This window comes from Meleagris gallopavo, chromosome 1, assembly GCF_000146605.3.
Source record: "Meleagris gallopavo isolate NT-WF06-2002-E0010 breed Aviagen turkey brand Nicholas breeding stock chromosome 1, Turkey_5.1, whole genome shotgun sequence".
NCBI lineage: Eukaryota > Metazoa > Chordata > Aves > Galliformes > Phasianidae > Meleagris > Meleagris gallopavo.
The window spans coordinates 128,378,569-128,396,812 of NC_015011.2; the positions used below are offsets into that span (position 1 = coordinate 128,378,569).

Genomic DNA, 18,244 nt, shown 5'->3' on the forward strand with positions numbered 1-18,244 from the left:
ACTTGAATATCTCCAGAGAAGGAGACTCCACAACCTCCCTGGGCAGCCTGTTCCAGTGAATCTCAACTATGCTGTGAAATTTCAATCATTCTTTGTTTTTTACTCAAAAGTAATTTTTTTATATACAGAGGCCCATGTTATGACGACTGTAAACAGCCTTTTCTTCAATTTGGAAACAAGTTTCTTAATTTTTATACGATTTACTTTTTGAAATTAAATATTATTTTCACAAAACTTTAGACTTTTCTTGGTTTTAAAAGATTATTTCCTAATTCCATGAGGGTTATGGTATAAGTAGTCTCTAGCAGCTTTTTGACATGTTACTTATGCATTGCTCACAAACAAGTCGTTTTGTTTCAAGTTTCACCAAAAACTCTTCAACTAATCAGTCATCAGTGGTATCATTTAGCCTTGTATCACACTCCAGCCTGACATTTATCCAGTCTATGTGAGGGTGACAGAAGTTTTTAATTACTAATTTGTTTTTTCACTGCCTCTTAGATCTCTCTTGGCACCTCACTGACACCGTTGTCATCTTGATTAGGCAGCAGCAATTTATTTCTATTACTTTTGTAGGCCTGGAGTTTTAATCCATACAAATCATCTATGCAAAGTTTTCTTTATCAATATATCTTTCTTTTTCTTGCCTATTTAGTTTGTTTTGTGTTGTGTTCTCATCAACTGCTTGCTTCTATTAAATCTCTGATATTCATATTACATCAATATTCTCACTTCCAACCAGTTATCCTAGTTCCATCATTTTAATGTAGCATTTCAGTAGCTGCTGGTTGCTTATTTTTCTATGCTATATTTAAATAGTGTTTTTGAGTTTAAGATGAGCTCAACTTTTGTCCTATATGAGTTTTACTATCTCCTTTCTATCTCAAGGACATAAATATTTTATCATTTCAGCCCTTTATGATTCATCACTCAAAGCTAGATTTTTTGTGCATTTTAATTTAGCCCCCTTCTCTTGACTTCCAATTTTATAGTCCCAGCAGCTTTATCTGAACTTTGTTTAGCTATACAGACTTAGTCTGTTCCAAAAGTTGTGTCTAAACCTTTCATCCTCACACTGATGTCTGAGAGACTGATTCTACTGCCAGCATGAAAAAGCTGAAACAAGAGCAGAGATAGATGATCAGGAATATAATTGTCGTATTTGAGGAAGCTATCTGATTATTCTAACAGAAGTGCTCTGCAGAATACTAATCTCAGGCTGAAAGCAACATCATATTATGTACCCTACTAGTACTTCTTTTGGTCACCCAAGGACCTAATGGGGAACATTATTTCTTGCCTCCTAAATGTGCTTTGCTGTGTCTGAGGTATCTGACAATGGTGTATGAATTAGGTAGGTAACTGAACAGGCTGTACCTGTGGTAGGAAGAATCCAGGTGTTCGATAACTTGACTTATTTTGCATTTGAGGAGTGTCACTGAAATCAGCACATCCACTTAGCTCAAGTGTATGCAAGTAATTTTTCTGAAGGAAAAGTGTTAACAAACAGAAGATTAACTGTCTAGTGAGAGAAAAACTTTGTGTAAGTGAAATATATAGACCAAGTACAAAGTTCTCAATATTTCCACAAAGATTCCGGGGAAATATGAATATCTACTTCTGCCCTTCCAGTTGGTACTATGTTAAGAGAAAAGTTGCAGTACACATCTAGTGCTTTCTGCATTTGATCACTTGAAGTGAACACTGCAGAATGCATTCACAAATGTTCCTTTGTGCAGATATCCTGTATTGCACATATGTGCTGGTGTTAGAAAATAGCCTTGTGGAAAATATGTTTACTGTAGATAGATGAAGAGGAAAGTAACCAACATACAAACCACAGCAGGATCAGTTTTGCTCTAAGTGTTCAAAGTAGGTACAAACCCCTGGGAGCGTCAGCTGTCATCAGAGAATTCTGCTTTAAAAAGCCATGGTATTAAAACTGGAAATTTGGAAGATCAGTTGTTAAATATGCGTTTCATGCTGATCGCTTAGACTGTTCTGTTTGTGGCTTCAGAACTTGGGCAACAGCATAGCTTGAAACCCTCCTTACTTATTTTTGCAATGATACATCTTGCTTCCCTAATTACAAAAGCTATTAGCAGCTCTTTGCAGAGTGTTCAGATCACATGCAGGAGGAGAAACATCCCCTCAGCAAGCCATTTTCCTTTAAAATCTCTCAGCTTAATTTTTTTAAGGGCACTGGCAGGGTACACTTCCTTTTCCAATTCTTTCACAAGCATCTGTACAGCAAGAAGTTTGTGTGGGGGTTGAATATCACGTATGCTTGCAGTATTTCTTTTTGGATGCAGCATTTGTCTTTTTTTAACTAATTTATTTTGCATTTTTTTAACAAGTTTTAAGAGTACAGCTGTCACATGATCTGTTTACCCTACCTGCAGTAATGAGATTTTAGAAAAAGCATCATTTTCCTTTTGACTTCTTATGCATCCCAATTTTATCACTGCAAAATGTGAAATTGGACTTAACATTACTGATAGAGGGAAGTAATGAAATCAGGGAAGCTGGAATGTAAGTAATTGGTCTGACAGAATGGACAGAGACTGAGCACCCCTTGTCTGCCCTGGCAGCCAAGACCTGTCCCACAGCCCCCATGAGCAGGAGCAGATAGTTGAATGCAGCAGGGCAGCTTCAGCACTGAGCAGCCCCTGGAGACAGGGTCAGGCCAAGGTCAGGATGGGACGTGAACCCATGGCTGGTCCCTGATGGAGTCCATGGCCAGGCAGGACTGGGGTAGAGGCTGGTGGCCCTGGGTTAACACTGGGGGTCTGGGCAGGCTGGGGACAGTGAGGTCTGTGTGTACCCACTGAGCCCACCACAGCCACATAGCATGTGCTGCAGTACTGATATGTACTAGAGAATGTTTCAAGTTATGCATTGTAAAATCATTTGATGGCTAGTAGGTTCTCACTCACTTTCTCAAATGGCATTTTGTTCATACTGCCTTTCTTGAACAGGATTTCCTTTAAGAATATTTGGTGGCTCAGATAGTCACAGACAGCAAGTAGAAATTTGGGCATCAGCCTTGATGCTTTAGCACCAGTGAGACTGGCTGGTTCCCAAGTCAGAAAATAAATAGATTTGGAGGTGAGAAAATTTAAGATGTTTCGGAGTAAATATTCCTTTTTTTAAACAAAAAGTGTGGATGAGAACAGACATGTATTTCAGTTTTCATTCAAGTGCATGTTTTCCTTAGCCCTCGATTCCTAAATATAGTGTTGTTTTATTTCTTAACTCTTGGGTGATTAAAAAAATATTACGCGAGTTTTGAAGTTTCTTTAAAAAGGTCTTTTGACAAGTCCATAGTGGAAAAAAGACTGCAGAATTTTCAGTCTGAAATATGGCTTTCACTGAAGATGGTTTTAGATGGTTTTCATGTTCAGTGATAGCAAATAAGAATGGCACAGAGTTACGTGTTTTGAATATTGTGACCATAAATGCCATTGTGTATGTACAGCTATGGAGGTAGTTGGTAATTCCATCACTGCTGTCCTGGGACACCTTACAGACACTAAAGGGATTAGATATATAACAGAAAGTAGTGAAGAAATATGACAAGTATTGTCAATGTGTAGAGCTTTCTTTATTTCACTTTTCCTTCAGATTTTTACTGATATTTCAGGTAATGTCAAAGAGGGCTATAATGCAATGTATTTCTGGAAAGAATAACATAGAAGTGTGACATTCTCTGAAAGGAGTACTGAATAGATCCCAAATTTCTAATCTCTGCTCCTATCTTATAGCTGGCAAGAAATCCCATAGCTTTAAGATTTTAGGGTACTAGCTCAGTTCTGTAACTCAGTGGCGGCACATCCCGTGACTGTGTAGGAGGAACACTCCATTACCTGTCAGTTCCTATCTTTGTAAGGTCAGCTGCTTCAATTGTGGGAACCAGCTGACAGCTGATAGAGGTTGATTTTTTTTCCTCCCTGTAGGTTGTTAGCAGGATTTCAATTAGTGCAATTAAATGTACCTGTTTTCTTGAGGTCCTGTCAGCTCTAAAATAAATAAATTGGCTCTGCATGAAACAGGTTCAGTGTTCCACTCAGCCTAGTTTTATTTTTTTCTTTCTGATAAGTGGAGTTTTTTTTAGAATGTATATATATATATATATTTTTTTTTTATTATTTTTATTTTTGTTGTTATCTTTTGAGTGTATAACATAAACATTTAAAAATTCTTATTCTTTTTCTCTGGTGTTTTGTTGTTGTTGTTGTTGTTTGAGAGCTCCATCAGATGGTGGTTTTGATTGCAGTTTTCCACACAATCTTGGGCAGCTCTGGAAGGGTATAGTATGGGTATTAGGGGTATTAGTATTGGTAGTATCACCAATGTGTAAATTTTTTTTTTTAAAGTCTCTGGTGTCGAGACCTACAATCCTCTGAATCAGAGAAAGACTATTCTAAGTACTCTTCCCCCTACCTGTGAAGAATTAGATAGCCTAGACTGTCTTCTCGTCCTGACTTATGTCCTAGGACTGAAATATTTGCAGAAGCTTTATTTCTGTCTCTGTATTTGCCTGCCAAAGTTTTAGCCAAGTGCTTGTTCTCATGGCAGCTAGTGTGCTCTGATGTCTGGATAAAAGAACTCTCCAAGACTAGGATGGCATCCCCATAAACTTACTATGTGCAGAGGCACACCCAAAGGAAGAAGCCAGTGTCCAGCTTTTGAAGGGTAAGCTCTCATGGCTGCAGCAGGAACATGCTGTGAGTCAGCCATAGGTGAACACTGCCAGATTACTCCCTTTCTTCCTGCCCAGAAGTTTCTCCTTTTCTCCTCTCTGATAGTGACCACCACTGCTCCCCAGAAAGCTGGGAAGAATGCTGCTGGGGCTGGTTGCTATGTCGACCATGTGTTCAGAAAGCCCAGTGCTGGTTGGTATGGCAACCTCCTCAGAGCGCCAAGAGATGCTCGGTGGGGGAACTGGTTCATTGGAATGGGAACTCTTGTGCCAAAGGCTGGGAGAGGATAAGAGTGATGTGGGCTATCATTTATTTATTTGGCAAACTACATTTTTGAAGCATCAAATGGGCTCTTCAAGGCTAAGTATTTCCTTTACCTATCTATAACTCCCTGTGCTTCAGTAGAAGTCAGAAAAAATAATGGTCACTTGGTATAAAGGCTATGAAGATAACATGGATATGATTAATGTGGATCAAAGTGAAATTAGTGTAACTGAGATACCTTAACACTGTACTTTGTAAATAGAAGAATATTTTATCCACATGGTAGAGAAAATGTGCCATGTTTTCAACCTGCCATTATTGTAGAGTTTCCAAGTGGTGCTGGACAGAAGTCTGAATCAGGATCTCATAGGTGAGATGAATCTTTAATGTAACAGGGAGACTACAAAATTTTAGGAGATGTTTTGGCAACAGAGGGTATGTGTACATGTGTCTGTGTGCATGTGTCCATCTCCTGCACTCGAGTGTGCGTGAACTTTGTTGCCCCATGCTGGGTGGATGGGGGAAGAGCAGTAGATGTAGTCTACCTTGATTTTTAGAAAGGCATTTGATACTGTCTCCCACGACATCCTTATAACAAAGCTGAGGAAGTGTGGGATAGACGAGTGGACTGTGAGGTGGGTTGAGAACTGGCTGATAGGCAGAGCGCAGAGGGTTGTCGTCGGTGGTGCAGAGTCTGGCTGGAGACCTGTAACCAGTAGTGTCCCCCAGGGATCTGTGCTGGGTCCGGTCTTGTTCAACATCTTCATCAATGATCTTGGTGAGGGGATAGTGGGCACCCTCAGCAAGTTTGCTGATGATACGAAGTTGGGAGGATTGGCTGACACGCCTGAAGGTTGTGCTGCCATTCAGCGAGACCTGGACAGGCTGGAGAGCTGGGCAGTAAGAAACCGGATGAGGTTCAACAAAAGCAAGTGTAGGGTCTTACACCTAGGGAGGAAGAATTGCATGCACCATTACAGGCTGGGGGATGAGCTGCTGGAGAGGAGCTCTGCAGAGAGGGACCTGGACGTCCTGGTGGATGACAGGTTGGCCATGAGCCAGCAGTGTGCCCTCGTGGCCAAAAAGGCCAATGCATTCTGGGGTGCATTAAGAAGAGCGTGTCCAGCAGGTCGAGGGAGGTGATCCTCCCCCTCTACTCTGCCCTGGTAAGGCCTCATCTGGAGTACTGTGTCCAGTTCTGGGCTCCCCAGTACAAAAAAGACAGAGATCTCTTGGAAAGAGTCCAGCGGAGGGCCACAAAGATGGTGAAGGGCCTGGAGCATCTCCCCTGTGAAGAAAGGCTAAGTGAACTGGGTCTGTTTAGCCTTGAGAAAAGAAGACTGAGAGGGGACCTGATCCAGGTTTATAAATATCTGAGGTGTGGCGGCCATAGTGGTGAGGCCAGTCTCTTTTCAGTGGTACATGGAGACAGGACGAGGGGAAACGGACATAAGCTGCAGCACAGGAAGTTTTGCACGAATGTGCGTAAGAACTTCTTCATGGTGAGGGTGACGGAGCACTGGAACAGGCTGCCCAGGGAGGTTGTGGAGTCTCCTTCTCTGGAGATATTCAAGTCTCGCCTGGACGCCTACCTGTGCGACCTGGTGTAGGGAACCTGCTTTGGCAGGGGGGTTGGTCTCGATGATCTCTAGAGGTCCATTCCAACCCCTACAATTCTGTGATTCTGTGAACTACTAACACCAGTCTCATGCAAGGTTCTGACCAGAAAGTTCTCTTGTAAAAGGCTTTGCAAAGCAGTAGGCATTCACTGACAACTGACAAAGTAACATACAGTTTGTATTGGGAAAATCACAGAATCACAGAATGACCAGGATTCGAAGGGACCTCAAGGATCATGAATCTCCAACCCCCCTGCCACACGCAGGGCCACCAACCTCCCCATTTAATACTAGACCAGGCTGCCCAGGGCCCCATCCAATCTGGCCTTGAACACCTCTAGGGATGGGGCATCCACAACCTCTCTGGGCAGCCTTTTCCAGCACCTCTCCACTCTCATAGTAAAGAACTTAATCAAATTGTCAGTGGCTAAAATATAATGGATAATGTTTTTTCTATAGCGTGAATATTTTTGAACCTTTTAGAACATTTTGAATTCTCAGAAAAAAAGTTTAAGTAATGAGCTCAGACACTTGAATAGTATTGCTGGTAAGTTCTGACTTCTTAAGGCTAGCCATTCTGAATGTCTTTATTATTCATGTTTAACTGTAACTGAATTAATGTGTGCATGAACTATTTCTCAGGTCTTTTCTGTGTGTAGTAGGGGAACAGATTTACAGCTGTGTTGTCATGCATAGGATTCATGAGTTTGGCTTTGCAATTCACTTGGATTTATTGGAAAGAAAGTAACTCAATCATCAGTACTTCTAAAATAGCTCCTTATACAGCACTGGCCATATCTAACTTTTGGAACGTAAAGGAAGGTATTTTTTACTTACATGGAAACTAAGGCATGGATTTTCTTACATCTTTTTATCCACTGAATGAGTATTTACTTAGATCGGCCAAAAAAAAAAATTGTCTATTAGCTTATGTTAATAATTACAGTGTCTATTGGTCAAGAGAACAACGATGTGAATTTATATGCAAATGCAAATCTAAGACAGGAATTTGCTTTATCAAGTTTATGTAGGACTGTATTCTCAAGAAATTGAATAACCCTTTGGATAACTCCTTTTTATGTTTCTAGTAATTCTCAATACATTTATTTTGAATGAATAATTTATTTTGATTAACTGACATATTTATAGTATTCCATCATAATTATTAATTATAGTGTTCTATTGAGCAGTCATTTTGGAAAAAAAAAAAACATTTTTACAGCTAATAGATAACTTTTACATTCTCAATACATAGAAAACTGTAAACAATGATCATCAATTTTTAGATCCCAATTTCTGTTAAAATGCTTTTAATTTTATTTTGACGAAAAAACTACACTTAAATTTTTTCTTTCCTATTTATTGAGTGGAGGACAGAGAAGATAAAGATAGGCAACACTGTGATGGTACACAGACAGGTTTGTTTTTAATATTGCATTGTATTAGTATTAGTGGTTAATTAGTGGCTAGTGCAGTAAGGTGCTGTTCTGGAGTACAATGTTTCTGCCTGTCTGAAGTGAGTTAAGTCATAGTTGTACTTTGTACAAGTTATGTTCAATCTTACAAATATAATGTTAGATTGAAAGGAATCAGGGAAGACTTAAACATTTATTTGGAACATAGTTAACTTTTATAACATTTGTGAGTATATAATTCTTGCTTAAGATATTTGGAAATCATAGATAATGCTTATGAAATATAGTTATATTATGATCTATTTATATTACACTGGATGCCTCTTTACCATTCTATCTGAATTTTTTTTCCAAGTATTATCTCCTATTTGAGTTTTTTCTTTTGATTTTCCCAAGGGAAACTGTTGAAAAAACAACAATGTATCTGTATTTCCTTACATTGGTGACATGACTGCAGTAGGACGATCCGTGGTCTTTGAATACGTAAAATAAATCTCTTGTTGCCTGTGCAGTCAAGCTTTATCCATTTTGAAGACATTTCATAGAATCACAGAATGGTTTGAGCAGGAAGAGACTTTAAAGCCCACCCAGCCCCAACCCCTGCCGTGGGCAGGGCTGTCCCCACCAGCTCAGGCTGCCTAGGGCCCCATCCAGCCTAGTCTTGAGCACCTTCAGGGATGGGGCACCACAGCTTCTCTGGGCAGCTGTGCCAGGGCCTCGCTGCCCTATTGGTAAAGAATTTCTTGCCAGTATCCAAAATAAAATCTTTCATGTACTTCAGAAACATCGTGTTCATTCTTCTGTCAGGGCTTTGAATGTTATTTTGTTGTTGCTGTTTTTATCATTCTTGACCTGACTTATCTATTAGTATGAAGAACTGGAGAGGGAGAAAGGTGGACCTTGAACGTGTTATGGTATTGTAGGAAAAAAAAATGATTTATGAAGGTCTTTTCAGTTGAGGAAATTGACTGCTGCCCTGTGCAGTAGTTAAAATTTCCTAAAGCTGGAAAGTCTGTATAATCTTTGACAGAAGCTGTGGTGGGATTCATCTCTTCTGGCTTTAGACATCTACCTTCTTGACCTCTATCTCAGGGGTAGTCATCATAAGCATCCCTGAAGGAAGGTGATCCTAGATAAAATTTTTAGGCTACTTACCTAGAGTAAAAATCCATTTTCTCATTTTACCTGAAAAATGTCACCTGCATTTTTTTTCCAGTTCATGTTCAAACCATTTCATCATTTTCATCTGGAGTGCAGGAAAAAGGAAAAAATTTCCTTTGTGGGTACAGAACCTTGTAAATTGGCTAGTCAAAGAATGATATCCTTGTAGGTTTTAATACGCTTAGATTCCAGTAGTACCTTTGGTAGAGATGCCCTAGAGAACTGGGCCAGCCTGCTCACTTTATAGTTGCTTGTGCAACCAGATAGTGTCAGCGCTGTTCTAATATGTTTGCTGCTTTTGTAGCTATATGCTATCAGAACAAGAGTGATGGTGAACAAGCATGGCTCTTATTCGATTCATGAATTCCTTTCTCTGTTGTTCCCTGACACAGTAAACTTTGGTTAAATAAATAAAATGAGGGAATATCATTGCTTATATTATTGCACATATTTTACTTAGTTAATTGATCCATTCGAAGGCTTTTAGCATGTATTGGTTTTTGTTGTTGTTGTTGCTGGTGTTTTTTTTTTCAAAGGAAAAAGGAACTTAGCCTAAAACTCTCCTGTGTACAAATGTACTGCTTCTGTTACATTTTAGTGCCATCTAGGTTCTCTCCTTTCAATAACGTATGGGGACTCCTTATTTTTTATTTCTGTCTTGCATTTTGTACATTTATACGTAGTGAGCTTTATGTCTACAGCTTTCTTGATATCAGACTGCAAACGTTACGAAACTCAAACACACAGCAAATTCAAAATGTTACTAGAAGCAAGCTTTAATTAAGCCCAAATGAAACTGGTGGAGGATGCCCATTCCAGTACATCAGCATCAACAAGCTGGTTGCATGGAACTGAGCTCCTCCTAATGGAGCAGGGCAGGCTCAGCGAGTGCTGCTTGGTTGATGGGCACTGACAGTGAGTCCCACTGCAGAGAGCCTCCAACAAGAACTGCCACACGTACTCCTGGGCAGTCATCTCAGATCTGGGTTTTAAAGGATGAGCTCCCATTCACGTAGTTCCATGTGGGCTGCTTTCTCCCATTGCTGATCCTTTCTTTTCAGAGGTTTGTTAAAATAGAAACAGCTTGCCCTTGATAACTATAATTATTTATTTGCTAAGCAATTAAAATTGATTTCTTAAAGCTATAGCAGCTACATTAGAGAGAATGAATCACTGAATAAACAGTGCAAAGTCTCTGAGAGCGAAAGGTGTGCTAGAGTTTCATTTGCTTTCAAGAAGAGGCTTTAGGGGCTGAGAGAAACAGAGTCGGATCATTGCCTAAAGTTGGGTTGTCTCCACATGAGACCCATTACAGGAATGGTCTGTTCCCAACAGTTGTACTTAAAAACTCCAAGCAGCCTTTTCCCAAACAAGCAGCAAGCCTGAGGGCTTTTGTATCACCAGCTTGTAGAACCAGATGCAAATGCAGGTATCCTGTGGTTTGCACACCTGCTGCTAAATATTTAAATGTGTTTGGAGATGGCATAAATTTCTCAGTGTTTTGGGAAGAGTTTTTTTCATTTAAAGCACTTCTCTAATTTGAAAACCAGAGTTTTAATGACCTGTACTAACTGTCCCATTTCTATCCTTAAGTACAGCAATATTATTAGACTTAAGAGCAGTGTTTTCTTTGATTTTAAACATTCATTTCCATATACAATGTATTATGTTTAGTTGTGTATTTCTTTTATTTCTTGCTTAAACAAGGCTATGTAAAAATGAAAATGTTCTCCCACATCTTGAAAACTATGTGGGAAAGAAAACAAAGATTTTTCATTTCAAACAGGAAATCTGGCTGTTTCATGTGATTTTCATCTTTGCTGACACTGAACTTGGAAGCGTTCCCTTGCATCTTTATACATTTTGATAGTAGCATGAGTGAGGCATATTGTCTAAGACTTCTAGAGCGCTATCATGACATGACCTAAGCAAGTTAGCATATTCTGGAAAAAAAAAACCCTGATATTTCCAGGCTGAATCTTTTAGGTTTCTATATCCATGTTTTGGATATTAAGTTAGCTTAGCTATCACAGCTTATACCTGACCCCATAGAGCTCTACTGGCAAAGCTATGAAAACCAAACACTTATATTAGTATGTATTAGATGTCAGCTATTGGTGAGACTGCCAGATGCAGTCTCTCACAAAAGCACATACATAAGCAACATCTTGGCAACCAGTTTTTAGAGTATGATTTTGAATATTGTTTTCAAATACTTCTAGTGTTTTTCAGTTCATCTATCGATTTTGAAAATGGGGAAAACTACAGTATTTTTCTGTTACATTGTTTATCATTTCACAGAATCATCATTTTTAGGTAATTTTTGGGACTGCATGAAAGAAAAGGAGGAAAAAGACAAAAGGTAACAGTAAGAGCTGCATTTCTTAAGGTTTTGGAAATCTTTCTTAGACCAGAATACTTGAATTATTTGAATCATTTAATAGCTGATAGGAATATTTAATATTTTGATTAAGCTTTTTTTATATATATAAAAAAATAAAGCAGTAGTGAAGTAAGTAAGTGACAGAAAAATACTTTTTCTTCTAGTTATGCCATGAATTATTGACTATTTGTTGTACTTCTGTTTCTTCTTACCAGGACTACACTTTGACTATGTATTTTCAACAGTACTGGAGAGATAAGAGACTGGCATATGCTGGCATACCTCTCAACCTGACGCTTGATAATCGAGTGGCAGATCAACTCTGGGTGCCTGACACCTACTTCTTAAATGACAAGAAATCATTTGTGCACGGTGTTACTGTGAAGAACCGAATGATTCGCCTTCATCCAGATGGAACGGTGCTTTATGGCCTCAGGTCTGTACTTTCGTGATGAAGATTTCACAGCCATTGTTACGTATTGTTGATATTTGTTTCCTGGTACAAGGTTATTACAAACAGTGTGCAGCATATTATGTAACCTTCCCTGCAACTCTGAAAGATGCCCATAGAAAATAAATGACACAGTCAATGTTTCTTAATTTTGCCAGAAGCATCCTCAGTCAGGTTTTATCTGTTTATGTAGAGCTGCCATATCTAGAAAGCCCAGTGGCTACATGAAGCAGAAAGGCAAATATTAATTGTAAACCTGAATATTTTGCTCAAAATAGAGGCAGTAGGTTTGGATGCGTGTGCATATGTTCTCTACAGAGAAGAAGAAAGCTACAAACAGTTCTGGTTAAATGGATTCAGTCACTGTTAAAACCATGCCTCTGTGTACCTTCAGCAACTTTTTTCAAACAGGGATCACCACTACAGTGTTTTATATTTCAAACCAGAGCAACAAAGCATCTTTACATTATCCTGTGTTCTAATTGTTTTAGGATTGGTCTGTGTTTTCTCTGTTTTCTATCATAACTTTTATGAATAAGAGCCCAGAAAATCCCTGTCTTAATAAATGTACATAATTAAACAAAAAACTAGATGGAACACTCAGTGGTATAAAAAAAAATTGCTTTCTTTGGACAGATCAATTCTATATGCTCTGGTGATTTGCACAATACCAGCAAAACAAGTCTTTTGCAATGTAAACTTTGTTTCCATCATAGAAAGTTTCTTGCATTTTTAATTGTGGGACAAAATATAAAAATGAATGACATTTGAAATGTGCTGCAGATGGATTAGATTTACAGTATCAGCATTTTACCTGTTTTGTTGTTTTTTTGTTTTTTGTTTTTTTTTTTAATCAGTGGATGAACCCTTTATCTGACTTGGGTCTTGGTCAATCAACTCTAACTCCTTTTATATTATAGCCCATGCATCTATAGACAAAATTAGAACAAGACAAAATAAAAACAGTCTCAACCTAGTAAGAAGTTTCAAATAAGCTTAGTATGTTCAGAAAATGTCTTTAAAATTAACTTAAGCGAAATGAGCTTTTCATTTTGTGTACTTTATATGCAATATTGAACACTGCAAGCATAGGATTCTTTTCACAGGTAGTTAAATATCAAAAAAAGATGCAAGATATTATTGTTTTTATTACTGCATCTCGAGAATCATCCCCAAAAGCAAAGTAATAAAAAATAATGGAGTTTAGAATCCTTATGGTCATAATAATGTATAAAAGTATCTCTGCCACACTCTAAAAATATTTGGAGTCATCCAGGTAAGGATTTTCTGTTAAACTATATTCAAATAGGCTACCTTTCAGTTCTGCACAATGCAAATATCCAAACACTTGACTTGATTGTACTTGCTTGACAGGGATTTCAACGGTGTCTCGTGTGGCAACATTTCTTTACAAACTCTCAAACAACACGCAGCATTTGTGGTCAGATTTTGCTGAGTGTGAAGCAGCTGATTTACTTAATGAAGAATTACTGTCTGAAATTAAATCTTGGCAAAATAAAGAACCCTTTGATCAGATGGAAGAAAATATCTAATGCTTAGCTCTCCTAATCCAAAGAGCTCAGTTTTATGTCGCTCTACCACTAGCTTTTCTTCTTGCATTGTGGCTTGAGAGCATTCTGGTAGCCTTGGTCTGAAGGCGCAGTCATAAGACAGTGATTCATCCTGTGGGCTGAGACCAGAACCTGGAGTTTTATGTGCCACAAAATATGGGGTCACTGAAAATAATAGAGGAAATAGGAAATTTTGGAGGGTTGCAGCCAATTGTAGAATATCCATTGAGCAAAGCAGTTCCTCAAAAGAAATGTAGCAGAAGTGGTCCTTAGGCCACAAAGGTTCTGCATTCTCTTCTGAATAACATGGAATTTATCATACTTTTGAAATGCTTGACCTTCAGTTATCCAAGTTTTATATCTACTTCAGAAAAAAACAGTTTGCTACTGCTGCAAAAGTCTATGAAGATGAGGGAATGGGACTGTAGCCTTTTGGAGCGTAACTTGTTTATGCGGAATTTCTTTGAGCATCATACAAATTTTTTCCCATCTTCCTCAGAACAATAGACAAACATAGGACTTACAATGGCTTTTTCCACAATAGATCAAAACAGAAACAAAGGCATTATAGACTGACAATTACAAGCAGTCTTTTCCACTGCGTGTACACTTGCCATATCTAGACTTTCTCAGGCAGTACAACGTTAATAAATAAATGGAGTGCAGGAATGTATTTATTTTATATGGAAGGCATCACGTAGTTATCATAAAACATGATAGATGTTCACAAGATGGAAAAGTTAGTTGTGATTGGTCAGATGTTGTGCCTGGACTTTGTTTATTGTTTTGTTGTTGTTGTTTGTTTGTTTGTTTGTTTGTGATGAGTATATTTCTGAATTAAGATAAAGAGAGGATCAAGTTATCTGTCAGGACCATGATCCAGTCAAATAAAATGTATTTGTATCACTTAGACTGATTTATATGGTAAACTTGTGGGGTACAGAGAGCATTCTTCTGTTAGTTGTTTATGCAGCACCTCCTAGAACATCAGAGATGGTGTCTCTGTACAATCTACCAGTATATTAAAGGTGATCAGTGCAGGAACACTAAGATGATCAGAGGGCTGGAGTACCTCTGCTATGAAGAAAGATTGAGGGAACTGGGCTTATTTAGCTTAGAGAATAGAAGACTGGGGAGACCTCACTGTGACCTTTCCATACTTGAAGGGAGTGTATAAACAGGAGAGGGAATGGCTGCTTACGAGGGTGGATAATGATAGGACAAGGGGGAATGGTTTTAAACTGAGACAGGGGAGATTTAGGTTGGATATTAGGAGGAAGATTTTCATTCAGAGGGTGGAAGAGGGTGCTCAAGGAGGCTGTGGAGGCCCCATCCCTGGAGGTATTCAAGGCCAGGCTGGATGTGGCTGGCGACCCTGCACATAGCAGGGGGGTTGAAACTAGATGATCGTTGTGGTCCTTTTCAACCCAGACCATTCTATGATTCTATGATGATTCTATAATAAAGTAACAGGGAAGATAAGAGAAGCTATATCCAGAGGACAGATAATCAGAATGGAGAATTTTAACAATTAAAAATATATTGTGTTTATTGCTTCCAAACAAAATATATGTGCATCTGTGTTCAGCTTTATCTTTATCTGGCTTTTAATTGTTTCCCTGTCACTGCTGTGATGATGACTTCTTGAAATCTTGTTGTACTGCTGTGTAAGGAAGCATCTCATCCCATAAATAATAAACCTTTTCTTCTTGGTAGCATGCACAAGTTTGAGCAATTAGCATTTGCTTTTGTTGAGCATTCGTGCAAGTTAAATTTGGTTGCTTGAAAGTTCATTCAGCAGGGACCTCTAAGCACTCAAGTTACTTTGAGTAAATGTGCTGAACCTATTCCTTTCTATATCTAACTGTATCTTTTTGTTTGTATGTTTCTTACTGGTTATTTATGAAATTAAAATCTTACATATTGCTATAGTGTAAAAAGATGCTTGAGAGGGAGTGTGCAGATTCTTGTGTAGAACCAGGGCATCTCCCAGCAGACAGCTGGAGGTGGGTTGACCTGAAGTCATCCTGTAATACAATACCTGATACCTGAAAGCTTATGGGACTTAATATAAGGGCAGTCTGAGGGCACATAGCATGCACAGCAGTGGCAGAGGCATAATCCTGCCCTGTGCCTGTCTCACTGTCTGCTGGTAGGAACACAAATGAAAATATATCCTTGAGCTTTTTTTTGTTGCTTGACCTACCCATTGCCTTTCTGCCCATACAACTGTCTCTCCCCATACAAAGAAACTAGAATGCTTTCTTACAAAATCATCTTCCACAGTCATAGAGGTGTGACTTCTACTGTACTGTGACATGGTTGTAGGGATATTGCAACTCCCTTCCCTTGGATATTATGTGAAGTTATCTACCTGAAATAAGCTATTTGCTAAGGATAAGCATTTTTTCCTTCTGTTTCTCAGAGAACTAGATGAGACATTTATAGTAAAAACAGATGTGGGGGCTTTTTATTGCATGGGAGTTGAATAAAAACACCTAACTACTTCTCTCATCTGTAAATGTTGCCCATGAATTTCAAACCAGTTTACCAAACTAGATGGCTATCATTTCAGAAGCCTGAGGGATGAAACAAAGTTCTGAACAGAGAAAACACATGGACAAAACTTAACACTGAGTGTCCTATCTTTTGGAGGAACATTTAATGCATTTTCCCTTGTGTCATTAGTTTTTTATCAGCAGAATGTTATTTGTTCAGGAATTAACTGTTTACAAGGTCCATGCTCTGTTTAAATTAGAAAAGGATCAGTAAAGAATGAACCTAATGAGGCCCAGAAAATAATATGAAATTTATATAAAGGCACTAAAAAGAGATTGATAAGATATAATCCATAAATTTATGATGACAACTATGACTCAGCAATATTCTGAAATACACTGGGGGTCAATCACAAGTCAGTGCACATAGTTGTATCTTTCTAAAAGTTAGTCAAATTATGTAAATCCATTAATTAGAAAAGAAAGACCAAATGTTGTGTGAATCTCTTAATAAGTTGTTTCAGTCGTGCGTGTGTGTGTGTTGCTGACATTCTTGATATAGGAGAGTTGGATTAAAAATGCAGATTCATCAGTAGTGAAATGGTTTAAAAATTCATCATTAGTGTGCTATATTGCCAGCACTGGAAAGAAAAAAGCAAAAATGTAGTCTGAGTTGGGGGAAAACTGAAAATTCAATATAACATTTCATTGCAAAATCTCTTTTAATTTACTTTTGAAAACTGGAGAAATAAACTGAACTTTAAACCAAAGCGTTTTGCTAGACTTGCGATGTTTTTTCAACATTTCAGGCTTTTTTTCTCCAGCTGCAACAGAACCAGTAAATGGGTTATTCACACAGCTCTTATAATTTTGACATTTTTAGCAAACTTTTATCGCCTCATATTTTCTGATTTAGAGTCATATTCTTTAATCTCAGCAAAGGTTTTTGAAATATTTGCATATGCAGATAGATTCATTGTGCCCCAAAGGGACCGGTCACATGAGTCTCAGTATTTCTGTTGAGGTCAATGTATCTGCTGTTGTTGTAAGCTGCTGCTCATTGTAAAAGCGTGGACCAGATTTTTAATTATGGTAAAGCTATTCTTCAAAGAGAGTCCTCACTGTGAGAATGTGAGAAGAAAAGAAAAAAAAAAGCAATTTAAAAAAAAAAAGGATTGCAAGCTGTATAGCAACTCTATTTGGTGTTTGTATTTCAGAATCACAACCACTGCAGCTTGTATGATGGACTTGAGAAGATACCCGCTAGATGAACAAAACTGTACTCTCGAAATAGAAAGCTGTACGTATATAAGAAGATGCATGTAAAACTTGGCACAGATGTGGGGTAGTTTTCCATTTATACAAATATAGAACATTTGTATAGAACTGGTGTCTATAACTGCGATATGAATCAAGTAATTCATATTTTTTGTTCATTTTGTTCATTTATTTGACCTTTTAAACATAAAGATTCATACATTCTACGGAAGGATCCATCCTAGGAGAACAGGTCTAGAACAGAATGCAGCAGTTGTTCCAGTCTGAGTTAGCAGAGCCACTGACCGGATGCTTATTGTAAACACAAGAGAATGAACATTCATATTTTAATCAGATTCATTTTAAAGAAGGAGATCACTGTGATATTGTTTTCTTTCAGCGTGCTTTTTTTTATGTGTGGATGGTCTTGCTGCAGGACCCCTTGCGCTCTTAAATCAGCCCCATTTATGGTTTGTAGGTCTGTTCCACACAGAACCAGACTCACTTTTCCACCTAGTCATGTCCTAGAACTGCAATATTCAGATGTATGCTTCTGCTTCAAGGGTTCCTACTCCATTTCTGCTACTGGCTGGAGACTGTGCTAGTACATGCTCTATATTCAGCTGGGGTCCTCCACTGCAGAAGCTAATGGAAACAGTATGACTCACACCCTTCAGTGTGATTGGAAAATATCTGCCCCAGCTGTGTTTGTCTGTATTTATAGAATAATCCACATTTTTTTCTGGTGATTACCGATGTAAAATGCACTTGTTATCAGTCTAGATGTGTATGATATCTTAAATCAGACTGATCTGTGATTTTGCAGATTGCAGCCTGCAATCCCTGGAAGTAGTAATGGGTGGTGTTTTGTCTTATAGGGGCCATTAATCTTAGAGTGAATTATATAAGAATGATAGAAAGA

At 38.3% G+C, this 18,244-nt stretch overlaps 1 protein-coding gene across 2 annotated transcripts in view; it reads left to right on the forward strand.

The window, feature by feature from the left end:
* The window catches only part of GABRB3 (gamma-aminobutyric acid type A receptor beta3 subunit), a 114,314-nt gene that overhangs the window by 70,856 nt on the left and 25,214 nt on the right, over positions 1-18,244 (forward strand). Inside the window, exons 1-3 of one of the 2 annotated variants that reach the window (XM_019622892.2) lie at positions 4,484-4,695; positions 11,761-11,981; positions 17,283-17,365. In XM_019622892.2, the coding sequence (XP_019478437.1) occupies positions 11,776-11,981; positions 17,283-17,365 (289 nt within the window). In that variant the 5' untranslated portion in view covers positions 4,484-4,695; positions 11,761-11,775. Of the gene's footprint in view, positions 1-4,483; positions 4,696-11,760; positions 11,982-17,282; positions 17,366-18,244 lie in introns of those variants that run through there. The other variant, XM_010727547.2, reaches the window with a different exon arrangement.